The sequence below is a fragment of the Pantherophis guttatus genome, chromosome 12 (genome assembly GCF_059756535.1).
Source record: "Pantherophis guttatus breed Tessera chromosome 12, ASM5975653v1, whole genome shotgun sequence".
In the NCBI taxonomy this organism is placed as follows: domain Eukaryota; kingdom Metazoa; phylum Chordata; class Lepidosauria; order Squamata; family Colubridae; genus Pantherophis; species Pantherophis guttatus.
The window spans coordinates 7,551,102-7,578,218 of record NC_142074.1 but is presented as its reverse complement, the minus strand read 5'-3'; the positions used below and the strand labels follow the sequence as shown (position 1 = coordinate 7,578,218).

General features: G+C 40.3%; 1 protein-coding gene and 2 long non-coding RNA genes across 4 annotated transcripts; 2 read left to right on the top strand and 1 right to left on the bottom strand.

Moving 5' to 3' along the window:
- Nucleotides 1-601: 601 nt before the first annotated feature.
- Nucleotides 602-18,674, bottom strand: IRS4 (insulin receptor substrate 4). The gene is made up of 3 exons (XM_034435041.3): nt 14,672-18,674; nt 3,212-3,614; nt 602-1,020 (listed from the first exon to the last, which is right to left on the bottom strand). The coding sequence occupies exons 1-2, from the start codon at nt 18,231-18,233 to the stop codon at nt 3,610-3,612; spliced, it is 3,567 nt and encodes a 1,188-aa protein (XP_034290932.1). The 5' UTR covers nt 18,234-18,674; the 3' UTR covers nt 602-1,020; nt 3,212-3,609.
- LOC117675957 (uncharacterized) lies at nt 3,610-13,582 on the top strand. 2 transcript variants are annotated; one of them, XR_004594310.3, is made up of 3 exons: nt 3,610-3,924; nt 10,145-10,250; nt 13,319-13,582. It is a non-coding gene; the product is annotated as an uncharacterized LOC117675957 (long non-coding RNA). The 2 variants fall into 2 exon arrangements; XR_004594309.3 differs by lacking the exon at nt 13,319-13,582 and adding an exon at nt 11,473-11,822.
- A 658-nt stretch (nt 18,675-19,332) lies between the features above and the next one.
- LOC148112217 (uncharacterized) lies at nt 19,333-25,581 on the top strand. Its single transcript, XR_015729704.1, has 2 exons — nt 19,333-20,998; nt 24,924-25,581. It is a non-coding gene; the product is annotated as an uncharacterized LOC148112217 (long non-coding RNA).
- Nucleotides 25,582-27,117: the final 1,536 nt, after the last annotated feature.

Genomic DNA, 27,117 nt, shown 5'->3' with positions numbered 1-27,117 from the left:
TTCATTAGTGGTAGTACAGCCCAAAGTAAGTGTTTCCCTTGTGTCCATTTTAATTCAGATGTTCCTTTGAACCAGGTTTCTTTAGGCCTGGGATGATCTTGTTGGAGAAATGAAACTTGGGAAGGGAGGATTTCGGACAACGTGGCATTTCCTGAAATTCAGAACTGTGATACAATTGATCACAAGCCACTCATGACCTCTGGCTCATATATTATTTTAGGCATCTGGAAAGGCATTTTCTGTGAAGGAAGTGAATGGCTGTGAATGATTTACGACGAGACCTCTTGCTTTAAAAAAGTTTTCTCCACTTTTTTTTTTTTTTAAGAAAAAAGGAACTATACAGGAGTTAAACTATAATACATTAAAAAGTGCCTTAAATCATACTTTCAGGTAAATCACACTTGGGCTCATGCTTGTTACAGTTTTAAATGAATAATAAAAAATAGTATCCTTGGGGCATTCCAAACAACCCACAGAAGTGTTTAGCTGAAGAGGTACATGTGAAGCATTTTAAAGATTTAAATCTACTCTTAATATGAACTGAACATGGGCGCATGTCGCTCTTGAAGTCAGGAGTCTAAAGAATCACTCAACCACTCACTACATGAACACATTTACTGCAAGTAGCTCTATGGAAAGCCAATTCAGATAAATATAAACACTATACAGAGCTTCAAGCTAGTCTCCCAAAATTGCAAATGTGCTGCATTTTACCATGAAAAACAATGTAACAATATTTACAATGGAAGACACAGCCAGATCAATCAGCTCAAACCTTTAAACAGATCAGTGAAGCAGAAATAGCAAATATAATGAACAATTTCAACCATATATGTTTTTAGTTTGTACAGACAACTGTCCAATATCAAATTAAAATTTACAGGACAAACATTGTTCCATCGTTGGTTTCTCTGTACTCTACAGCAGCATCAAATGGGTGGCTGGAAGGTGGCCCACACAGAGCGATATGGTTGGGAGATGGTCCTCCAGCACAATACTGAATAAGTTAGTTGCTGTAAACTAAGACAAGAAAGATTGCATATTTTATTATGCTGTACCTGTTAATCTTTGTACCAGTAGTTGTGAGGTTACCCATTGATTCAGCATTTGTAAAATCAGTGCTCTATGGCCGCCTCGGGAATTCATATGTAGTGAATGTGGCTTTCATCAAACTTTTTTCACAATTCATCTCTTTGAACTGTCACCCTCCATTTTATTTATTCAACTAAAAGATGTAAAAAGTACCTTCTGCAGCCTCTTCCAAATTGGTACCCTTCCAGAGATGTTCAGACTCCCAGAATTCCTGCTAGCATGGCTGGGGATTCTGGGATAGGCAAACTAAACAAATTGGTCGGGATGCTCCTTTGGTGAGGGCTAGCCTATTGCATTGCCAATTTACAGAATCCTAACCAAAAGAACCTGGCAAGACAGCACTGCAATCTAGAAAAGTGGTCATACTTTTAAAGTTAGCAGCAACTGGTTAACTTTACTCTTGAAAATCCTGCTTTAATAGATTCAAAAACTTATCTGTGCTTTTAAACTCTGCAACATTTTTTTTTCCTTTCTGATTACAGCACTCCACATAAATTCATCGGTATCGGCTGTATTTGGCAAAAGTTCCCTAGACCGTTAGGTGACAAGCACGTTAAATTGAACCAAAAAAAAGATTCCAGTACATGGTGATGGACATCAAAACTGAAAAGGATCTAATTTGCTTTACAAAAGATCAGATGTCAAAACATGAGGCAGCACTTCATATTTGTACAATATTCAAGGTAAAAGGAATATCAGCCATGTGGCACCTGAGGATCTGTGTCCTGCTTTCAACTCCTTCAAATATCAGTGCTTCTAATTATTAATGCACACTCAATGTACCGACCCTAGCGTCACGTTCTCTAAGGACAGAAGCCTAGGATTGATGTACCTAGCTTTCGCTATAATTTTGAATTTCCAATTTTAAACAACACCCCTAATAAGAAAGGTCTTCTTTTCCCCACATTAGGCATAATAATATTATTAATAATAATAAAGTTATTAGTTACATTTTTGCTAACTTTAGGGGAAAATAAAAGAATGGCTCCAAATAAAAGGGATCTTTTATCAAAGTGTAAGATTAAGGGATTCTCTCTATAAAAGCTCTACAGCACATTAACATCGTAACGCAAGGGTAATATACAACTGCAAAGTTTGCAATTTTTTTTTTTCCATTTCAGCTTATAAAAAAATCAACTCCCCATTTATCCAAAATTTAAAAGTCATAGAAGTAACTATACAGGGACATAAGAAAATGCTTTAACTGTAATCAAGATACAACCAATTCTTCAGTTCTATTTTTTACATTCCAGATATTCTCAGAACACTCTTAAATTTAAGAGGACATAGATTTATTTAAAAAAAAAAGATATAGGACTCATAAATTTATTGTACCGTAAAGTGAAATTAAACAAACAAAAAAAGAGAGTACCACTTCTCTTGTTTATAGCAAATTGCTCTTTGTGGCTGTGAAATCTCACCATCACCTAGTGGGGATCAATCAGCATGAGAGAGGACTGTTCATTCACAGCCCCATTCTATGCGTGCTGGCCTTTAAGTACCAATAAATCCACGGACGCTTCTTCCCTTGTAACTGAGTACCAGACTGTGACCTCTGCTTGTCTCATTCTTTTGCAGAAGAAAAGAGGAACCATGCTAGGTTCTCCCACCCACCAACTGGCAGTTAGTTCACCTGCTTTCCAGCAATTGCAGCTACCATCAGTGGTCACTTTTCAAGGGGCCACTATGGGAACAATTGAGAAAGGACTATTTTGCCAAGGTGGGAAGGAGAAGAGAGGTGGTAGCTTCTCTAGAGGAGGCAGGGAATAAGGTAAACAAGAGCATCTCTATGGCGCATGCAAGAACAGGCAGGCAATGGAAACAGCGTTCTCCCAGACTCTACTGTTTTAGCTAAGGGAAACTGGGAGTGTTGTGTGCATGTGTGTGTTGGAATTTTACTACCCAAAAGACTAGCTGCAGGCCTCTAGCTCTGGAACTATGATCTACTGATTTCAATGAGTTACAAATAACTTTGTTTAGGATTATCGCCTTGACATGTGTTCCCCATCCTCTCAAAATAGGTTTTTAATTGCCAAAAATAATAATAATAATAATAATAATAATTCTAAGCCAATGATAAATTGTTTCAGCTATCACTTCAAGTACAAGAAAAGCAAACCCATGATAGGAAGCTTCTCTGATACTGCGACTTCTCGAAACAAAAACCGGCTGCAGGAGATGTAGAAATAGTGCAGGAAGTTATCGTTTTTCTACTCGAGCATTCGTATCGTCTCACAGATGGTGCTAGGAGAGCCAGGGAGCAGGGTGGGGAGAGAGAGAAAAAAAAACCTGTTTCATCCAAACTCATCCATGACAAAAGTTCATTTGGATTAGCGCGACTGTAGACTCAACCACTCCTCAATGAAATTTCATTCCAATGATGCATGTCCGCGTCTGTGCTGGTGGAAGTGAACAGAGTTGGCTGGAGATGGGCTCTGCTTCCAAAAGCACCACACAATTATGGAGATACCAGCTGGAAAGCCTGCTCTTCTCACAATGGTTTCCATGGTAATGCCATCAGTCTAGGAAAAGAACAAAAATATTTTAGTGCAACTGAAATGGGAGGGGAAAGAGACACTTCTTTTGCATTGTTTCGACGGAAATTCAAACTAAAATTCTGGTTGGCACATTCATATACTTTGAAGGACAATTTATGGCTATGAAACTATTAAAAATTCCATTGAAGCCAGTCCATACCCTGTTCTTCAGAACTATTGTGCAAGTTGGCCACATTTCTTTTTCTGAATTTCTACATGTAATCTGTACAATCTCAGCTGTCCAGAGGATTAACAGAGGATGTCCTGCATTTCTTTCCTTTAAGGCAGCCCATAGGTATGTAAATGATTATAATAAGAGTATATGGATACTTCTGTGGTGTGATATTTATTTTACTAGAATGATGTCCAATCAACTGGGATCTTATCATATACCTTAGAATCTATATAGCAATAGCACTTAAGACTTCTATACCATTTTACAGTGCTTTATAGCCCTCCCTAAGCAGTTTACAGAGTCAGCATATTGCCCCCAACATCTGGGTCCCCCCTTTACCCATTTCAGAAGGATGGAAGGCTGAGTCAACCTTGAGCCTGGTGAGATTTGAACTGCCAAATTGCAGGCAGCCGGCAGGCAGCGAAAGTAGCCTGCAGTACTGCACTCTAACCACTGCACCACCGCGGCTCAATATCCTATTAAAATTCTCTATGTTGTTGGTTTGTAACCTTCATTTAGCTAAAAGGGTGCATCATAGAGCAACATTTTTTAAATTGAACTACTGCAAATGTGCTAGCTTAAAGAATGTGCCCCAAATCCAGGACTCCTTACTCCAATGGAATTGAAATTTCAAGAATCTTCAGGCTAGTTCTTTTTGTAAACTTGTGGCTGCTACAGCATCACCACAGTCAGCTATGTTCATGTGATTATGATTCTCGATGGTCACACAAGCAAAGTCAATGGGGAAGCCAGCAGTAAATCGAAAGTCACTCCTGCTCCCACTGCCTTTTTACCTGCCCGTGGTCAATCTGTTTCTCTCTCTTTAGATAAGTTTGAAAGTTTATTAGATTTCTATACCGCCCTTCTCCCAGGGGACTCAGGACGGTGTACAGCCATATTAAAACACATAAATTTATAAAATTTAAAACCAATTAAAATCAAATATATAAAATTTGGCCCTCAAATTAAAACACACATACGCCCATTTAAAATTCATATTAGGCCAGCCAGTCCGGCTTGCTGAAACAGAAGGGTCTTAAGGGCACGGCAAAAAGTACGCAGGTCGGGGCTAAGATGAAGCTCTAGGGGCAGCTCATTCCAAAGGGCTGGTGCCCCCACAGAGAAGGCTCTCCCCCTGGGTGTCACCAGTCGACATTGTTTCGCCGATGGCACCCTGAGGAGCCCCTCTCTGTTGGAGCATATTGGCCGGTGTGAGGTTGTTGATGGCAGAAGGCGGTCTCGTATGTACCCCGGTCCTAAGCCATGGAGCGCTTTAAAGGTGGTGACCAACATCTTGAATCGCACTCGGAAGACCAACGGGAGCCAGTGCAGCTCGCGCAGGAGGGGTGTTACGTGGGTGCGACTCGGCGCATTCCACCTGCGCAGCCACATTCTGGACCAGCTGGAGCCTCCGAGTGTTCTTCAAGGGGAGCCCCATGTAGAGAGCATTGCAGTAGTCCAGACGGGATGCGATGAGGGCTTGAGTGACCATGCGCAGGGCATCCCGGTCCAGAAAGGGACGCAACTGGTGCATCAGGCGAACCCGATAGAAAGCTCCCCTGGCCATGGCCATCATGTGATCTGCCAAAGACAGCCGTGCATCCAGGAGAACACCCAAGTTGCAAGCCCTCTCTGAGGGGGCCAGGGTCTCATCCCCAATAGTCAGCGATGGCGCCACCTGACTATACCGGGACGCCGGGAGCCACAGCCACTCAGTCTTGGAGGGGTTGAGTTTGAGCCTGTTTCTCCCCATCCAGATCCGCACGGCCTCCATGCACCGGGACATCACGTCAAGGGCATCGTTGGGGTGGTCAGGGATGGAGATGTACAGCTGAGTGTCGTCAGCGTACTGATGGAATCTCACCCCGAAACTAGGGATGATCTCGCCCAGCAGCTTCACATAAATGTTGAACAGAAGGGGCAAGAGGACTGACCCTTGTGGCACCCCACATACAAGGTGCCTCGGGGTCGACCTCTGCCCCCCTGCCAACACAAACTGCACACGGTCGGAGAGGAAGGAGGAGAACCACCGCAACACAGTGCCCCCCACTCCCAACCCCTCCAATCATCGCAGCATGATACCATGGTCGATGGTATCAAAAGGCACTGAGAGATTTAATAGGACCAGGACAGAGGAGCAACCCCTGTCCCGAGCCCTCCAGAGATCATCAACCAATGCGACCAATGCCATTTCCGTGCTGTGCCCTGGCCTGAAGCCCGACTGGAACGGGTCTAGATAATCGGCTTCATCCAGATACTGGGGCAGTTGTCGCGCAAATATTTACAAAGCATGAAGCAACAGATCATAGGTTTTCTAAACATATAAAGTTCTGCTCCACAAAAGGCATTCCATGATCCTTTCCTTGGTAATATATTTCCTTGGTAACAATATTTTTGACACTGTTCTAAAGGAACTACAAATACACTTATTGTAATTTGGTATTAACTAGGAATGATGTCATGAAAAGGAATTCCCTAAAGTTTTTTTTTTTCTTTTAGATTTCATTTCACCACTTAATACGGAAGAAATTCAGATGGCTCAGAGTACTTTACACTGAGATAAATCAAGTGATCCATTAGTTTAATAAATTTAAACTTTTAAAATAAACCAAAGGACATGCAGGTCACTTGTAAGCTGTTTGCACACAGCAGCTTTTCTAAAAGTTGGATGGTTTTTCACAATATTACAAAAGATAAGAAACACCAACAGAGGGGGAAAAATCTTGCCCATTTTTTCTAGCGAATTGTTGCACAACGACTTAGCATGCGAAGTAATCTACCACCTGGGTGGAACGTGGTATCCCTCAATCAAGCAAACTCTGTTCACAAGCCTAAGGTTTCCCAAATGCTGTTATTTGCTACACAATTTATACCCAGGAATAGGATTAGGCTCTCCACTGGAGGTAAGAGGGGCTTGTCCCTACTATCCCTTGTAGCAAAGCAAGCAAGCAAGATTATAAATCAAGATTCTTTTGATACCCAAGATTTTCCCCAGAATTAACACTTCATCTTGAAATAATCTCACAAAATGGATTAAAATGGAGAATCTATTACTTTAATTTGTCCTTTTAATTGTGAAAAGCAAAGTAATAGTAGTAAGAACAAATGCATGCAAAGCCAAAATTGACAGCAAAAGACAGCATACTCTGAATTAAAATACTGAAACAAAATTCCAACTGAAGGTATCAGACACAAAAAGAATCCATAATTTTACTTTATTCTTACTTTTTGATACTAATGCCAAAGTTCTGCCTACTTTCTTCAGACAGGATGAGCAAGAGTTTTATCATCCAACTGCTTATTCAAATTCCCCACAAATGTTTCTTTGGAACTACTGGACAGAAATGTTAACAGCATAAAGATTTTTACCCTTCTTTGTGAAAGCAGCAGCAACTAACATATTTTTATACTTCAGACAATCCAAAATAGAAGAGGCTTGTATGAATGTATATGGCCCACCACCCTAAACTTTGTTATTTATGGGATTTGTTATCATTCAAGAATTGGGGATCTGAGGTAAGTGACACACCCATCCACCAAAGATTATTTACTGGAAAGAAGAGAAAAATGAAACCCAATCAACAACTCCACTTCCATAAGCAGAAAAGTGAGAATTTTGAGTTTGAGCCATTATCTCTCTTTCAGCCACTGCAAAATACCAAACTACCAGTAGCTCTCCCCTTCACTTATGCATGCTAAAGCCACTTACTGAATGTATTTAAACCAATCATCTATCCCACTGTGTAAGTTCAGTGTGATTACAAAATTCCTCCCTCTGGATTTGGTCCTCCCCTAACAACAGGCTCTCTATATACCCACATTCTTTCTTGCCTCAAAGGACTGAACCACATGTTAACGAATATCCTGTTGAATAATTGTATTAGCAAATTAGGATCATATCTGAATGTTATCAAAGATCAAACACTTCCTACACGTAAAAAACCCACAAAAAACCAAGTACATCAGGGGCAGGGTTAGGGTTGTAACCTGGGAGGAGGGACAATATAATAAAGGATAATCTGATTTGCAAAGGGAAAAATATCAAACTGGAAACCTTCCTCCACATGGGTAGACAACAGAAGCAGCAGTGGGATGCCTCTATCACTGAAACCCTAAAAGGAGTCTTAATTTGTTTGTTTAATATGGTTTTGGGTGGTCATATAGAAGAGAAATTGGGCCCAAGGGAAAGTCCTTTTATTCTGGAAATCCATCTCTGTGATAACTGATATCACCCCTTCCTCCCATATCCATTCATAAAACTTCTACTTTCAGTTTAGATGTTTTATTGTGTCACTACCCATATCTATCTATCAGATATAAGGATGAGAGGCCATGCAAACAGCTATTTGATCTATTTGAAGTACTGCTTCTATTCGGAAATGTTCAATAATGGTCTAATAGGCAGAAAACTGAATGAAGTTTCTTTCAGCATTTAGTTACAGTTTCAGTTGTTGAAAAATCCTTATCACAAAACAGCGGGAGGCGCCCAGCCCATGGAGGGAAAGATGGCCATTCCAATAGTTGTGGCATGATTTCATGTTTTGCCTTCTTCAATTTAGCCAATTCACCTCAGAAAGCCATAGGTTTCTGTTTCGACATGTACAGTACCAAGGTAATCATTAGGCTGCCTTTCAGATGCCTAATTCAATTACATGTGACCCAAGTTTAAAAAACAAAACAAACAGCAATTTGCAGGGTGGGCCGAGCAGGCAGCTCTCTGGGTCATACAAACAGTTTATGGATGAGTCATAACTTTAGGACAAACAGTGGTGAGGATTTCTCCTCCTTCTCTTCTTCCTCCCCCAACCCTTTCCACATAGTAAGATCGTGCAGTTTTTAAAAGATATTTCCTCACTTTTAACCAAAACCTTTTTGTATTATGTACTGTAAACAAAAATCTCCATGTTTTAATCTCACATTTCTCCCCCTAGACCTCTTAGAAAATTTCAGCTTCGAAACCAGACCTGGCTTGTGTCCCAAATGTGAGCAAACTATGCATTTGGGAACAAACCAGATCCTGGATACTAAATCTTAATAAATAAGTAATGCATGCTATGATTCCAATATTGGATAATCCACCAGCTGCTAAACTTTATACTTTTTCTTCCCATTTGCCTTCCAAAATTCAGGGAGATATGTTAACAATACTTCAGAGTAAGACACTTCTGTCTACACAATATTTGAAAGAGAACACATCATTCCAATACTACTGCAGCCACGTGTCACTTTTTTGTTCACTTTTGCTCATGAAGATTTCTTTTCTCAAACTCTTGCGATTATTCAGAACTGTTAAGTGCTTTTTGTCACCTTCAGGTAGACTCTTAAATTCCAAATTTATGCTCATTTATGACTGCACTGAAGTGCCAGTTACTTTAAGAAGTGTACAAAATACTTTGTCAAACTGAATGTATAAAAATAAGATTGCTTGCTTCCATGCATGTTGTTCATTCCCAGTCTTCTAAACTTGAGAAGGTGACATATGGATATTTGACATCATGTGCCTAAAAGGTGCAAATAATTATTTTACCTGCAACCTGAAAACCATTTTAGTTGGGGGGGAAAGCACAAAAAATGTTAAACTAAAATTTTGGTTGAAAAGTTGCATGTATGGTACATTGAAAGGAAAAGTGTAATTGTTGAAAGCTTGGCTTATATTTCTGTTGAAATTACTAAAATGGCATTTCTTGATTAACATTCTGTTTGATAAACACACATTGTATCTTGCAATAGTTTAATGAAAGTATTTCAGTTTTAGCATTCTTTAAGCATGTTATAGTCATCCTAATGTATTGATTGTTCAGTGTGCAAGACTGTCTTAACACACATACCAGAATCTGATCAATGTTGGAAGATGTAATAGCATATACCATTTGCTTTGAATTTATATTAGAGATTTTCCTATATAAGAATAGCAAACAAAAATCTCTGTAAATTGTTAAGAAAATAAAATGTCCAAGCTTCACAGTTGAAACTGCATTTTTCCAGTCTGTCACTTGTTCAGTATCTAAACTGTAAGCTTTAAAAAGCTTTTTAAAAATGCTTTGGATATGGAACTGATAGGAACTGACAATGCAGAAATTGTATTACTAAACTGAGCATGTAAGAGCAGGCTGTACATACACACTTCAGACCATATTAAACCATGATTTGCTAAGCCATGATTAGAAAAACTGATTATTTCGGTAATATATAATTGGCTGGGTAGGTCTGCATGACACACATAGCCCCAGGTAAGTATCTGAAGGGAGTAGATGGCAGGTGCAGCCCTGTAACCAACTAGAGATTTAGCATGCTATATGAGTACAGGCTGTGAAATACCATGCTAATATTTCTATTACAGATGGTGCTTTGGAATGGAATTTCCTCTGGTCAAATAAACAGGACAATGACAAGAGTAGAAGAGAGTTCTTTTCATGATTACAATCAATGTAATTTTTACAAGCAAGGTAACTAGAGTCAACAATACTTGTTTTGTTCTGTCATTCTTATTACAATCTAAATTGCCCTCCAATAGTGAGTTTCTTCTACAAGTAGTCCTCAACTTACAAGTTTGTTTAGTGATGACTCAAAAGTTACAACAGCACTGAAAAAAGTGACTTATGACCATTTTTCACATTTATGACCACTGCAGCATCCCCAAAATTCAGACAGTTGACAACTGGTTTGTATTTATGATGGTTGTAATATCCTGGGGTCATGTGATCACCCTTGGCGACCTTCTGACAAGCAAACACAATGGGGTAGCCAGATTCACTTAACAACTATGTTACCAATTTAACAACTGCAGTGATCCACTCAATAACCATGACAAGAAAAGTTGTAAAATGGGGCAAAACTCACAACAAATATCTCACTTAGCAACAGAAATTTGGGGCTCAATTGTGATCATGTCAAGGGCTACTTGCATGTGAAAAGCTTTCCTTGCACTTTAGAAGATTTTACCTATTTTACCACAATTTACCAAATTCAGATGTGTATCATATGTAAACAATTGTGCCAGAATTTGGAACTCCAATGTTATAAAACACCTGAAAAGTGTATTATTAAAACTATTAGCCAGTATTCTTTCTCCCAAAAATTTTCAATGTTTTGATATTTTGAAATGTAACAATATCTGTATCAAATTTTTCTTTGTACAGATTACTTCCATTTTAAGTCTCTTGATCAGATACTATATTTTTAATTATTTTTGAGGGGGAGGGAGGTGTAAACTGTTTTCCAATTGCTTAAGCCAAATACAATTGAGGAGTTACTATTTTTAAAAAAACTTACACTATGTGAAAATAAAACCAGGTCATTTTAGCTCCGACTTAATGTAGTAAACTCCAGGAGCTGCTTGTGTTAAAGCAAACTGGCTTTAGTGGTGGGGAAAGCATTCTGGAAGAAGAAATAAAAGATTGGGAAAAGGTTCTTGACTTTTTGCTTGACATTTCTTCCTAAAACCAGTTGCCAAAAGAAGGTTCAAATACAAGCTTGGGAGAATAAACAGTAGAGTTGAATTGGATACTCCTGTTTCCACTCCTTTGCTACAAACTGCCACAGCCTGAATAACTTTTCTGTGAGAAGAAATGACTGGTGTTTTGTTACAATTCACTTCAGTCTAATGTTTACTCCTGCTCACAAGATGTCACCTTCAATTTATCACAATATAATGTTCTGCTTCCCTAGTTTCCAGTTGTTTGGCAAGAGGAATCAACTCTTCCTATTCATAAAAAGCATGGAGGAGGGGCATAGTAATAGAATAACTGCTAGCAATATTTTGTTTGGATCCCAGGAAAAAGGGGAACTTCAGTGCAACACAATTTCTGGCAGATAAGTCTTGCTTCTCACAACAAAACTTGTCAGAGTTCATTAACTTTTTGTGCTAATTAGTATATGCCATAATCCTGAAGAACAAACCCTTTCAAGCTCTATTTGCAGAAACAATATGCAATATTATATTAAAGCAATAATCTTTTTAAGCAAAAAAGATGCATACATTATTAAGCCAGATGTGAAACATGCTGAGAAAAGTAGGTGTATTCATCAAGTTACCTGAAACTCACATTTTGCTTTACAGTTTTAAGCAGAAATGTTTGTATTCAGACTTCCCATATAAGTAATAAAGTATGATGCCTTGGAATAAAAGAATCAGATTCCCTGCACCATAATTCATACTTCTGGGAAATTTGTTGCATTTTACATGTAAACCATGTTACAAAATTTGAGTGGAGATGCTTAAAGTAAATGAGCAATTCAGCCTGTATCATAAACATAAACTGCACCTTTATGATTAGCTCTTAATCACAGAATACTGAAAACATCTCTGATGTTAGATTGTTAATAAGACTACAACATCTAGAGACAAACATGTCCCAGCCTTGAAGTAGCCTAAACAAGTTTGAATAGGCGTGTAATGATGTTCATGCTTTCTTTGCTCACAGATGAAATGAAAAAGGCTGTATTCACAGTATGTACTGAGCCATGGTTAATTTAGTCATTGCTTATTCACTTTATTCTTGTTTCAAAGTTCACACAACAAAACGAAGTACAAGTAGCCACAAAAGTTGGGTTCCTACAGTATACTAGAATAAAGTTGTTGTTGGACCTGTGGGGTTGTAAAAATAAAGCCAGAACATAGCAACCAGAGAGACGTAATCCACCTACTCTGACATTATTATATTTCATTGTTCCACTTGGTACAATTATTAAGGAGAGATACTTGAAAACTCTACTTCTGTAGGACCTGAAAGGCTCCCAACTACTTCCAAGTAGGAAAGCACATTTTTACCACCGGGAATAGGTTTTATTCAAATATGGTAATTAATCATAGAAGAGATGGAAAATAAGGAGTAGTAGGTCAATAAGCTTAAGCGCTCATAATTCTGGGCTGGATTGTAGCAACTGCCTACAACACACTAACTCTCCTACACATAAACTGCATGTACACAAATGGCTTTTGAATAAGGAAACAATAGTCAGAATCTTAAAATCTACCAAACTCAGCAACTATTACCACTCCCAAACTTTTCATCTCTTTCATATTAAAGTTACCATGGTAAACCTCAGTACGGAGTAATATATAAATTAAGCACAGGCAAATGCAACCATTCTCTTAAATTTTCAATTAAGGTATCAATAGACAATAAGATAGTATGTAACATACTAAAAATTTAATCTGTAGTTTTCAATTGCTACAGTCAGATACAGAAAGCCAATTTCTCACTTCATATATGTATATACTGGTAGGTACAATTACACTTTACAGATATAAACTGAGTTCTTAAAAACAGCTCCAAAGCAGTACAAGGTCTCACTAGTTTTGGTTCTAATGAAACTGAATGCACTTAATTTACAAAAAGATGACATTCCACGCATGACTGAAATTCAATAGCTTAGGGAGAACACTTAAATGCTTTGAATCTAGCCAAAGTCAAAACAAGAGAAAAGAACACCAAGGCAAGCTGCATATTTTTCTAAATCCCAATGCCCTGCTTAACAGATTGACTCATCTTTTATGTAATCTTTTCCATAGGCTATAAAGCACTTTCCCAACCTGGTGACTTCAAGAAGCATTGAACTATAACCTCATCCCTCTCTACAACTCTCAGCTAGTATAACTAATAATCACAGAGGATGGGAGCTCCAACAAGGGACTCAATTTTAGAAACTGCCCCCAAAATGTAAGGTGTACACAAAACATATGGTTCAAAATTTTGGACTCTAGGACACTTTTATAATGTGTGTACATGGAGTGACAGTCAAAGAGTTCTTCTTAAAAAATAATAGTAATGTATTACTCAGTTGTCATTCTGGTATTTTTAAATACTATGTACAGAAAATACATGCAAATAATCATTAGTTGCTAAGTGACCTTAAACAGTAATTAGAATCATGTAATCATGTAATAGAACACAGAGGTGTGTTCTATTTTTCTTTCCCTTCCAAAAACTACTATTCCCAGAAATCTTTGGGGGAAGGGAATCCAACTTAATTCACTGTAATAGTTACTTTTATAAAACTATAGTTTAAAGTTAAAACAATAAAAACAAATGACACCACAAATCTTACTTTGGCCTACAACCTGTTAAACATGACCTGCCATAGAAAAAAAAAACCAGAGGGAAACTGTACTGAAATTGGAGCATTTCTTCTCCAAGACCTGAGAAAATGTGATTGTTTTGTAACTCTAAACTCTCTAAAACTATGAATTAGAAAATAAATTTCAGGACCTACAGTGCCTGAAATTTAACGCTTACACTGCTTAACGCACTGTAAGCCGCCCTGAGTCTCCGGAGAAGGGCGGCATATAAATCAAATTTTTAAAAAAACAAAACATTAGGATTTAAAACGGACGGTTCAAATATTTCTGGGAATGTGTACAGCTATTGCTTTTTTGCTACTATATTGAAAGATGTAAAACTTTTGACCCAAACTTGGGAAGATTAAAACTTTTGACCCAAACTTGGGAATTACAAGTGCAAGCACGATTTATGCCTACCCAAATAGTTTAAATCTGACTACTGTATTACCAAACTTAATAAAGATAATTCAACAAAAAAGAATACCATGTCAGAGTTACATTTAGTGCTAATGATTTAAGACTTCGGACTATGTTGTTGTTTTTGCTCAGAACTTTTCAGTCTGTCCTTGACTGCAACTGAACACCCACAACATTTGGTTGAGGGTGATGGGTGTTGCAGTCTAGCAGAGAAGAATGGCTGTTTAAGGGATAGGGATATAGTGTTGCCACCCAAGGAAACGGTTTGGGAAATGAAAGGTGTTAATTAAGGTACATACAATATTTTATAAAGTTGTAATTCAAAATAATATACTGAAACTTTACATGCATTAAGTATTATAGCAGGTGTCTGCCAAAATTACAAACCTTTCCTTGCGGAGTTGCACTTCAAACTGTCTGATCTGCTGAAATCTATGCTTACATATACTCCACTTTCCAGATTTAGAGTACCATTTGGGAGGTGGCAATTTGGTGTGTTAGGGCTCTCCTCACAGTTTAGTGAATTCTCCTGTAAATTCAGAGCTATATAATTTAAGCCATTCTGAAATCCAGTTGAAGTATCTCTGGACATCTTGCTTTCATGGCCATCTGAAATATGTTCCTCAGGTTTCAACCACACGTTGTCAAAAGAGGCCGAGCTGTGCCTTTTACTACTGTCAGTAAAGAAAGAGGAAGAAGTGGTAACAGTGGCTGAAGAAGAAAAGGTCTCAGAACTGTGCCTCCTCCTTCCTTGTGGGTCAGCTCGAATGACTTTAGGTACTACAGGAGGATCAGGATTAGAGACAGGGAAGTCCCTGTGACTAGCATATTGGTCAACAATGCACAGTCGGTTAACTATAGAAGGAGGACTATCAATCTTTAATCCGTTTTTGCTTTCAGTGGCAAATGGTCCAGGTGGTGTGGCTGCCATGTTGAAGGTCATCTCGGTGTAGTCATCAATCCTACCACATGCTGTGCTAACACAAGCCGTACCAAATGAAAGTCTAGCATAATCAGCATCACGCAGGTTTCTAGGGATACTTGAATTTGCATAAATTGAAATATCTGTCAGAGAGTTAGATAGTTCTTTAGCAGCTTTGGGGGACTGGACATCCAGATCAACACTCATGTAGTCAGAAAGCGGTGACTGCCTATGGTCACTACTGGAACCAAGAGATGATGGAGATCCTTCTGCAGATAAAGAATATGGCGTGTTACTTGCTTTTTCACCAAAATCTATATTTATATATTCACCAGGGCTAGATGGCTCAAGTGGAATTGTGCGATCGTACATTCTTGGTATGGTGTTACTACCTCTAGTACTGAGTGGAAGTCTCGTAGGCCTAGTAACTCTATTCTGTGCAAGGCCTTCTTCTGAACTTTTCAGATGGGGTGATCTGGAAAGGCCATTAGCCAGGACTTCATTGCTGATGCTTTTCCCATTTTCAGATCCAACATACAATAATTTTCCAGGTGATGACATTGGAACATATTCATCATGTTCCCCGGTTAGAGCCTTAAAGCTTCGTGGGAGAGAGAAATATGAGCTAAAATTTTTGGAATCGATGTTGGCATGCATATAATCTGGATCACAGGGTTGCTTCGGAGCAGCAGAATTTCCAGGAGACATATCCATGTACTCATTATTTGTTGACTTTTCATGACCAGACTTAGAATTAAATTCAGTTAAGGGATTACGTATAGGCGAAGAGACACCTCGGGGAAACATCATCATGTATCCTTTAGAATCAGCCTGAGATGACAACCAGGAACTGTTAATCTGTTTTGCAACAGACATGCTTTTAGGAGTCATGGGCAAGTAGTCACTGTTGCTTGCCAGAGAAGATGCAACTCCTGGCATCATTGGCATATATCCATCATCTCTGGCTTTATTCTTGCTTTGATTACATACAGAATCAAGAATTGATTCCTCATACTCAGGTTCAGGGTTATTTTTGAATCTTGGTGATTCAGAACAAGACAGGCGTCCATGGCTTCCTGAGGAATCTTCATCTAAAGCAGTTTGGGTTGTTTTCTGTTGTCCCGGTACTGAAGCAGGCTTAGTTAATGAGTATGTTCTTTTTCTAAAGCATTTGTCAGCCTCCCGGTAATCATCTCTTGAACTATTATCCATTTGCTGTTTGTTCATGGACATGTATTCATTTAAACAATTTTCTTCTCTGATTGGTGGAGTATTGCCCAGGGAATCTGGCGTGTTACTTCTCACACGAAAGTACCTAAAGTCTCCAGGGCTAGAACCATATTCATCTGAGGAAATGAAACCTCCATCACTTGGAGACCCACAAACAGATGAACTGGAAGGCCTTACAAAGTTATCGGTAATTGATCCATGCCCACTTCCTGAAGAAACACTGATAGGACTAGTAGTAGAAGGAAAATGAGAAACTGGTAGAGAAGCAGACCTGGTATGATAAGAAGAGCTAAATGCTGCTCTAACATATCGTCCACTCCCTTCTTGGCGGCCCAAATTCATCCTTGCAGTATTCAAATGAATCAGACTTCCAGTAACTGATCTAAATGGTCTGGTCATTGTCCCCTCCCCTTCGCTAGAAGTTCTGAAGCGATAAGCACTGCTGCTTTTGGTAGTGGGAGGAGTCCCCCCTGTAACGCTTTCAGTTCGGGACCTTCTTTGTAGGCCAGTCTGGCTCGGTGGTAGATTACCAAGATGCCTCCTGGTAGTTATGAAAGAGATAGGATTTGTACTGCTGCCACCACCAGAAGACTGGCTCTTGCTGCGAGGCCTGAACTCAGAGAAGGCTTTCAGAGCTTTCATGGTCTCTAGAAAAGTCTCATGCATGTTCTGGGCAACCACTGAATCATCTACTTGCATCCATAGCTCACCTGGTCCAATGGAGGCTGACCTGCCCACTTCAATGAAAAAAAAGTTTTCCGAGTGCCCACATCGCCGAATGTTCATTAGTTGTAAGTGGACAGAAGGTACTTCAGTATTGAGCTTGACCAGATGAATGGCCTTGCTGGAAAGGCATAACCTGTACACCCCTGTCAAATTCTTGGTCTGCCCCAAACCCTTAGGCTTCACGTTGACTTGCCAAACTTCTTTGAATACAGTTCCTGGGCGAAGGGCAGCTCCATAATGTTCATCGTCATCGTCCAGCTGCTGATCAGCCTGGTCCTCCTGCTCCAAGAACCCTCTCTTGCTTTGGCTCATGAGCTCACTGATGGCCTGGTACCACCCTTCTTGCTCAGGCTCGTTCTCAGCCACCATGGCAAAATACTCATCCTTGGTATACAGGGCAATGATGTGTTTATGCTTGGCATCTGCCCTCCGGCTGACAGTGAAGCACTGGTAGAGAGGAATCACCCTTTTGGGAGACGGGCAGCAAAGGGCCACATTCCCTCCAGCCGCCGCCGCTCTCAAGCTACTCTTGAACTTCTTCTCGCTGTCATAGTATTCCAGTCGGGCCGGGCCAAGGTGACTCTCCGCCCGCAACACAAAGTACCGCTTGTGCCCATGCTTCTGCTTCCTCAGGTAGCCGCATTTCCTCACGTCGTCCCCCCAGGTGATGCTTGCCGGGGGCGTCAGGGCAGACCCCCGGGCAGAGGTCGCTGGAGGCCCACTCCGGCCCAGGGGGGTGGCAGGGGCTCCTGCTCGCCCCAGCGCTGCAGGGTCCCCGGGCAACAAGGCATCTTCTTCCTGGACGAGGCAGAGGGAGCTGCTGGGCGATTTCCTCAGCAGGAGCATGAGATGATGCGGGGGCTGAGCCGGGGGCGGGCAGGGAGCACTCTCGCCCGGCTCCTGGTCCTCCTCAGGCGCCGCCAGCCTGGACGCCCCGCTGGAGCCGCCGCCACCGCCGCCGCCCGTTGCTGCTGCTGCTGCTCCGGCCGCGGTGCCCACCGCCTCGCCTTTGCCTTCCAACGCGGTGCAGCCGCCTTCCCCGCCGGGGCCAAGCATCAGCGCGCTCGCCATCTTAAGGGGCCAGGGCAGGGTCCAAACCGCTCCGCGGGCGAGGGAAGCAGACGCCCTCACAAGGGAAGGGTCTCCCAGGCCCGGCCGGACATGTGTGCCCGCGGGACTCTCGGCGTCGGCCCAGCCGGCGGCTCCCGGCCTGCGAGGCAACGGACAAGGCGGCGGCTTCCACCCTTTCGCCGCCGGTCGGACGCGCCGGGCTCCTCCGACTCTCCCGCTTCTCTCCTCACACCAGCGAGCAGGCTCGGCGGCACCACGGCGAAAACATCACGTGACCCACACCCCCTCCCGCGCGGGTGGGGAGGAAAAAGGGGGGAGGCGAGGCGAGGCCGCGCTTGGGGCCCGCCCAGGGGCGGGGCGGGGCGGCGCGGGGAGACTCCGCGGCCGAGCCTGGAGGAGCGGGCGGGGCGGCAGCCAATGGGAGTCGGCGGAGTTTTCTCCGGGGCTCCAATCGTCAGCCACCCCGCCCTTGGCTGGCGGGTGGGTTCTTACGCCTCTTTGAGAATGACGGGCAGCCGTTCGGCCCAATGAACGGCGGGAATGATTAATAGTTGGGGGCCGGGGAGTGGAACGTCGTCGAGGTTTGTATGTGTGTTTTTGAGAGACAAGAGGCACGGAAGGAGGGGCTTGGGCGCCGTCCAATCATCGTCTCACACAGTGGAACAGACGCCAGGCGGAGGCTGGAGCAGCTCCGTGCGTGCGTGTAAGATGAGTGACTGAGAAAAAAATACACATACACAGAGAGGCCGGCCGCTGCAGATTGAGCTGCAGCTCGGTCAACCAATCGGTGGGCACGACTCCCTCGCGGCCGGCCAATCAGCAAGGCAGGAAGGCATTTTGGCGGAGAAGGGTGGATGTTTTTCTCCCCCTCCCTTTACAACTTTTTTTTTCTTCAAGGAAGGGCGCCTTACACACGGTGCACCCCGCCTTCTCCCCGCGCCCGCCTCGAGGGCCTACGAGGGCCGGGATTGGCCGCGGCGAGGGCCAATCGCCGGACGCGAGGGCCGGGGGGAGGAGGAGTGGGTGGAGCCGCCGGCGAAGTAAACAACCCGTCGGCGCGCGGGCGACCGTTGGAGGAGGCAGCGGCGGGAGGTGCGCAAAACCAACCGTCGCCTCTGCTGGGAAGCGCGAGGGGCGGGGCGGGACTTTCGACCACGTGCCCTGCGGCCACGCCCAACCCACACACCACCCACCTCGCGGCGCTGATAGTATTAGGGAAGCGGGGACGTGTGGAATGAGCCAACACGTGTACGGCGCGGCGGCGCTTTGAGAGGGGGCTAGAGACGCGCTTCTCAATTAACCCCCTCTGTTAACCCTGAAGCAAAAGGAGGAAATTGGGGGGGGGAGCTGGGGGTTGCCTTGCTCCCGGCAATGGAGGCGGTCGTAAATCCTTGAAACGGGTGCAGGTGGTGGTCGTTAGGATGCTGTTCTTAGGCCGAGACGACTCCGGGCGGGCCTTTGATGAGGAGCTGCGCCTCAGAGGTGCCCTGTTTGAGGAAGACAGGGCAAAAAAGTCAAAATGGTGGCCACCGCCTCCCCCCCCCCCGCCCCTACAGAAGACCTCAGGTCTTGAAGTAGGAACACGTTCGTTTATTTATTTATTTATTTTGTATAACGGCATAGTATGGGACACACACACACACAGAGTTTGCAGAGGAATGTGGATTGGGACTGGGCACAAAAGGGCACACAAACTGCAGAAAAATGGAGGGAGGCTCATAACCCAAACAGGCAGACTGTTTGCAAAGGAATGGACTGGGCCTACACAGACACAAGAATGAAGTGGAGCTCGCGCCACACGCGCGCACAAGGACTGATTGCAGAGGACTGAGGAGGGGGGCCAGCTTTCAGGCCAAACATGGCCAAAATCAAAGGCGGTGGCTGTCAGCCTTGGAAGCTAAGTTGGCGTAGGCTTGCCGGGTGTCCGCTATTTGAGCGGACAGTCCGCTTTTTTTTCACATTATGTTCACTATTTTTTTTTCACAAAATAGTGGACATTTTTTTTTATTCAAAAGCTTTATGATGAAATGGTACCTAATCTAAAGAGAATAAGAGATAATAATAAGTAAGAGAATAAGGATAGGAGAATCGCGTTTTGTCTTTTTTTTTTTCATAAGTTAGAATGAGACAAAAAATACGATGAGCAGTTTTTTTGGAATGAAAGTTTTATTTGCCTTACGTAAAAAAACATTTGCCTGAGAATGCCGTGCAAAAGTTCAAGAAAGAAGCCATCAACGTGTATCAAAGAGCCATTGCGTACCTAGAAAAGTGGTATAATTTCACCGATCGGTACATGAGAAGCTAAATTGTTTCAATCTAATTGATCGCAATAATCCTCCAACTTTAGAAGAAATGACGAACATCTGGTTATTATCACCATGGCGAGAAGAACTTCCACCCAATACTCTCTTTGATGAAATTTCTGCCTTAGAAGAAGTTTATGTTCATCTGCAGGGCGATTCATCCCTTGATAAGTGGACGTACTTTTTCAAGAAAGAGCCAGCTCCGAGTTTACTGAAACTGTTCCAGTATTGTGCATCAATTCCGGTATCAAATGCAAACGTTGAATGAATTTTCAGCGTCATGGGAAATTTGTGGACTGACGAACGTAACCGACTGCTTGTACCATCAGTTCGAAGTGAACTTTGTATATTTTTTAATATTTCTCAACATTGTACTGAAATTAAAGAATTATTCCTTAAACACAAAGAATTGATCAAAGCTGCGCAGTCAAATAAAAAATACACACGACAGCAAAGTAAAATGTAATTTAATATTTTACATATTATTATAATATATTTGATGTTTTGAATTTTAAGTAAAGTTTTGAAGTGATTATTTTAATACTTGTTAAAATGTTTGTAAGAAAATATATAATTTAATTGTAATTTTTTTTTATTTTTTTACTACTTAACCCCCCCCCCCCACTTGTCCGCTATTTTTTGGAAGCAGACCTGGCAACCCTAGCCATGGCCAAGCCTTTGCATGTTGATGCTGTAGGAAGTTAGCACCCACCCCTCTCCTAGAAGAATGAAATATTTTAGGAAATCATCATAAATATAATACACTTTGCTCTTTGGGGTGCCACTTGGCATGTGCCATGGCTTTCTATTATATGTTTTTTACTAGTGGCCCCCTTGAAATCTAGGGCCCTTAGGGTGTCATATTGATCTTATGTTGAGAATAGATTTTAGGCCTGGCCAACCATTGAAGGACCACCATTACAAGACTGTCCAGTTATTCAGACGTGCAGGAAATGTCCTGGTGTTCGAGGCCAGACATCCTTGCATTGGGAACTGTTCTGGGAACTTCTAAACCGTTCCCAAAAATTGTGTTTAGTCTCCATTCTCTCCTACATACCTCTTTTTAAAATTTTAATCCTTGTTTTTTAACTTTATAGTCTCTTTCAATTTTTAATACTTTGGTAGCTGCCTTGAATGCTTTTGCTGAGTAGAAAAATATAGAGGAAATAAAATAATTTATTCTGGATAATATTGAACAGCAAAACCCTAATTTAATAGACCATTTGGAAAAGGGGTATTATTCCTGATTATTCATTAAATTATCCATTGCCTTCAGTACACTTGCATAATGCTAAACTGGAGATGTAAGCACAATGGAAAGTTGAACCATTTCACTGAACTCTAGTAAACTGGGGTCATTATACTTGAGAAAGTTGCAGTGCTTGCATTTCTGATTTTGAGGTTTTATTTTAAAAGCTTCTCTTTAAAAACTGAAACAATCAGAGACATAAGAAACTGCTGGTACTTGGAAGGTTGCAAATCTGTTCAGTAAACGAGGTGTGCTGAGTGTTTCCCCTACAGACAAGATATTTTGACCACCAAAGCTGCAATTTTACATCTGTGATGCCTGAAAAAGAACAATATGGATGATAAAAGTCAGAGTAGAAATTGTTGACCAGACTACTTTCATAAGATGGTATCTGCAAAAAACCTAATACAAAGATGAGTATTCCCTTAAATATGAGCATAAACTGGGTGACACAGCAAAGAGGAGCAAATAATGAAAATACAATTAGTTAAAACCTACATGTCTACTAGCAGTTAAGGACAGAACATTGCAAAAACAAACTTGTTGAATAATCATTTTGATAGATATGTAAAGCATCAGGAATGCAAGTATCCAATTAATTCTCTTCTGATGAAAGATAGTAATGTTGTTAGAACTTGGGCATCTAATTGAAAGGAACTCAAGGCTATGTATTATTGGAAAAGCAAAGATTAATCACATTTTTGTAATATTTGAGATATTCCTCACTATATGCCTGACCTGAGATTAATTTTGTTTACAGGAGATGATACTGTTTGTTTCACCAGGAATATATACCCAATGATCCATTAGTGAAATAGAGATTTCTTTTATTAACTGCCTGTTTGCTGTTTGTTTATGTCTATTTTACATTGTTTATATGTATCTAGTTGTTACATTATATTTATCTGCTTGTGGAAAATTTATAGTTACCTTTTGGAACATTTTCTTGAATGATTTTACTCACTATATTTTCATTGTTCATTTTCTCTGCTATAGTTTATACTTCGGTGAGAAAAGATTACAAGAAGTCTTTTCCCTCTTTTATTCCACATTCCAGAAACGGCTTGCTTGTTTGCTTTCCTTTTCTCTGTCTCTCTCTCTTTCCTCCCTCCATTCCACTTTTTTTCTTGCTGTCTGGCCTTCCTTCCTTCCTTCCTTCCTTCCTTCCTTCCTTCCTTCCTTCCTTCCTTCCTTCCTTTCTTTCCAGTACACGGTGAAGCTTAATAATATAAACAAGTTACATATAGATAAGCAATAATTGTAAAACAAATTAGCCCTATCAATGAATCAACTATGATTTTACAAATAGTAAAATTTGGCTATGTTTAAACGAATTGGGTCACATGTACATATGAGAAAAAATTGTAAACATTAGCAGGATAACCAGTGAATTATGTAGGGTTACCAGTTCTAAAAGTGTAGTAGCATAAAATGGGCAATGCAATGAAACATAATTTACTGTTTCAACTGCTTCCCCCGCCCCCCCCCCAAAAAAAGAAATGCCATTGTAGTTCTGAGACCATTGTAAGGAAGTCATTGAATTGTGCCAAAGAGAATGCTTCCTCTGTAGAGATTGTGCAACTGTTCTGTGTTCACCTCCTGACAATAATTTTCATTTTATTTGAGTTGATGGGAAAATATAACTATTTTACAAAATTATATCAGTGAGAATTTAAGATTTTATCTAGATTTTATCCAAGACCTATCTGTCCCATCTCCAGTTTCCCACTGGGTAACTAACTATAAGCAGGACATGGAGGCAGTAACACCATGCATTTCACCAGTGTGACCAGTGTCCATTGAAAGTCCCTTGAAAACCAGCTACACTGGGAGGTCTCCCCAATTAGGGTAGTTAAGCAAGCAAAGAAGCAATCTTTTCAGTCTGTTTAAATTTCTGCTTTTATTAGATGATCCCATATTCCAGATTTGAGAAACATTAACAAATACTAAATCCTCTTTTTTGTTTTCTAACATATTATCACAGAGAAAGATATGTACTTGTTGCAAATAATTTTCCATCTAATCTGAGGTTGTTTTTTCACAGTAAATTTAAAAGAGGAAAAATTCAAGATCTATAAGAAAATGTTCCACATTGGGGTGGATGATAATGTCTAAATTCAGGATCAGTTATAAATAGCATCTTCCCTTCAGGTTAGACCCAATATCAAGAAAACGAAGAACAATATTAAACTCTGCCCCCTACCTCTTGGGTATACTGTCGTAGCTCTGTGTAGCATTGAAGTGTTTGGTTCACTGTGTGTTAGTCCTCTGATTCACAGAAAGGAAAATGTTGGTTAGGATGCACCATTTTTGACTCTCCAGCTTACATTCAACAAATTACAGGGTTTGCCTAATGATTTAGTGGAATTAATGCAACTTTGATCTGGTTTAGCTCTCCATATGGCTCCCTGGTATCCACATGACAGATCTTTCCTCATAGTCCAGTCAACACAGATCTTGTGCTTTAGAGAGTGATAGAGCAGATGTGGGTGATGCTCTCCTTAGTCCTCTACTTCCATACAAATGAAAGTGACGTTCCAGAAAGTAGATGCATCTCTGCAGATGGCAGCAAAACGTTATGCCAAAGGAGCTTATCTCAAGATATTTCTCAGGCTCCTAAGGGATTTTTAGAAGACATCAGATACATGAAGCTTTATGGTTGAATTGGGAGAAAGTCAAAAAATACCATTATTTGAAGATTCCAACCTGGATATCTACAACTGAAGCTTTTTCATATCCAGTAATACTCAAAAGGGAACAAATTATTAGGTATAGTGAATTGTTGGATGAAAAGGGTGAATTTAAATTAAAGCAGGAATTAGAAGACCAGGGATAAAATGGATTGGTTTTCATATATGCAAATATTTTCTAGATATAGAGAAGATCTCAAACAAAGTTTTTATAATGTCTTGACTAATTTAGATAAGATTTTAATGGGCTCTGATGATTATATAATTAAAAAGTTGTATGGATATTTGTTAGAAGTAAAACTGGAAGAAGAACAAGTTAAACAATGATAGCGTGGGGGAAAAATTTGGTTACGGTATTGATTTAGAGAAATGGCAAAAATTGTGGTCACGATTATAAAATGACAATGTCTACAGCTTATAAGGAGAATTTGTATAAAATGTTTTACAGGTGGCATTTACCCCCAACGAAGATAGCCAGAATGTTCCAGAATAAATCGGAGAAGTGTTGGAAGTGTCATCAGACTCCAGGATCCTATTACCACATGTGGTGGACATGCGGAGATGCAAAGAGATATTGGACTAAGATACACACATGGTTGGAAAAAATGACTAAGAGACATATTGATTTTAAACCAGAGATATTTTTATTAGGGATCTTACCAGAGACATATAATAAAGAATTGCAATATTTAATTGTGAACCTTTTAACAGTAGCTAGAATTGTATTTGCAAAAAATTGGAAAGGAGAAAGGACACCTACGGATGAAGAAATCATTAAGAAAATGATGGACTGTGCTGAAATGAGTAAATTGACATTTGAAATAAGAGAGCAGGAAGATAAACAATATTATTTGATACGGGATTTATTTTATCAATGGATGGACAATAAGACATGGAGATAAATATATAATATGTGGATGCTGAGATAAACTAAGTGGAATATTTTTTATGAAAATAAGCTTTGGATGTATAGTGATATTTTGAAGAGAAGAAGAAGCATAAAAGGATGTTAACCGATTGATACACTGTCTGTAATTATTTGGGAATGATTATGTTTTTATGTTTTAATTTTGTTTTAAAATAAAAAAAATTTGTGGAAAAAAAAAGATATTTCTCAGGCTCCTAAGGGATTTTCCTAAGGGTACCTTTCCTGGCCCTTTTTAAAAATTTTGAATTAGCAAGCTTAGTTATGCTGTTTATTGTGGCACTCTTTGCAGTAGAACAGAACAAACGATACAGGAGATTCAACTGAGGACTCTTCTGAGTTGCACATGTAAATCAGTCATTCTTTGCAGAAGTACAGATGGCTTCTTCTAGCTTTCTCACAATGTCATTGAAGGACTTCATGTATGAACATAAAACACTGCTTCTTACAGAGTTTAGTCTTATCCAGGGGTCACTCTTGACAATCGAGATGACAGACATTACTTAAATTCCAATTCTAGTCCATACTTGCTATCGTCTATTTGTAGTATAAATCTATTGTATCAGTATTTTAAGCATACTTACGTGGAAGAAAGCTTTATTAAATTCAGGAAGATTTGCCCTATTAAAAAAATGTGTAAGATTGCAATCAAAGTTTTTAAAAGACCATCAGTCATCTGTGTACGAAACATCAAGGATGTGATGTACTATTAGAGCAGTGGAATGCTGTTTTGCCACTCGCATACCCTTTCTATTTCACGTTTCCCAATCAGCATACTTTCTTTGGCCAGATATGAAGGATGTACATTCCTGAATTGTTTAGGCATTGCAAAATCATTGACACAACTTCTCCTGAATGTCATAATTTCCCATAATTTAATTGTAACTATTTACAATTTCTTATTTTAACGTATCATTTAAAACATCCCAAATGCAGATGTATTTTTGTCCATGGATGCATTTAATATATTTGTTGTATTATAAACAAATTTAGAAGCAGATCACGCAAAGTTATTACAACATTGCAGTGAAAACAGCTGCAGTTGTAATGTAGTTGCACTGGCAAAATAGAATGGATGGGCTCCAAACTATTCAATATTGGCAAACTATTCGATATTAGCAATATTCTGAAAATGTACTATTAAATTAGCACAGCATCCTGATAGTTCATGAAAAAAACCCTTTTTAAGGATAATGTTGATTTTACTTTATCTCCTCTTGTCACCACAAGGTTATTAGGGTTTACTGTATTCAAGTTCTTGAACTCAGAATTTTTTGCTGAAGGCAATGTGGAAAAAAACATTCCCAGAAAACATTTGTTTACTTGCTCTTTCTTCTTAGTCCATTGACTTGTTTTGACAGTTGCCATGACAGTTTTTTTTTACCTATAGGAAAATAACTGCTTGATTAGCATTTCCTGTTTACAGACCCAGGGATTACACAGTCTATAAATTCACTGAACTTTTCTGTAATTCAGAAGATTAAGTAGGATTCAACCAATTGACTTGTACAAAATCCATCCATTTCCTAGTAATAAATTTTATTTAATTAGGCAAGGTATTTTGGAAAAGGTGTTTAGTCCTTTTTCCAACAGGAGCTGCCAAAATGAAGAGGGCTTAACTTTAGGACATGTGTGGAAAGAACAGCTTCGTGCAAATTCCAAATTTCCCGATCTCTAAAAAAAGTGGTGATCTAATTTAAAATTGTATTTTTTTGTT

Bases quoted from the DNA above. Each gene is read 5' to 3' on its own strand.
- IRS4 (XM_034435041.3), bottom strand. From the start codon at position 18,233: ATGGCGAGCGCGCTGATGCTTGGCCCCGGCGGGGAAGGCGGCTGCACC.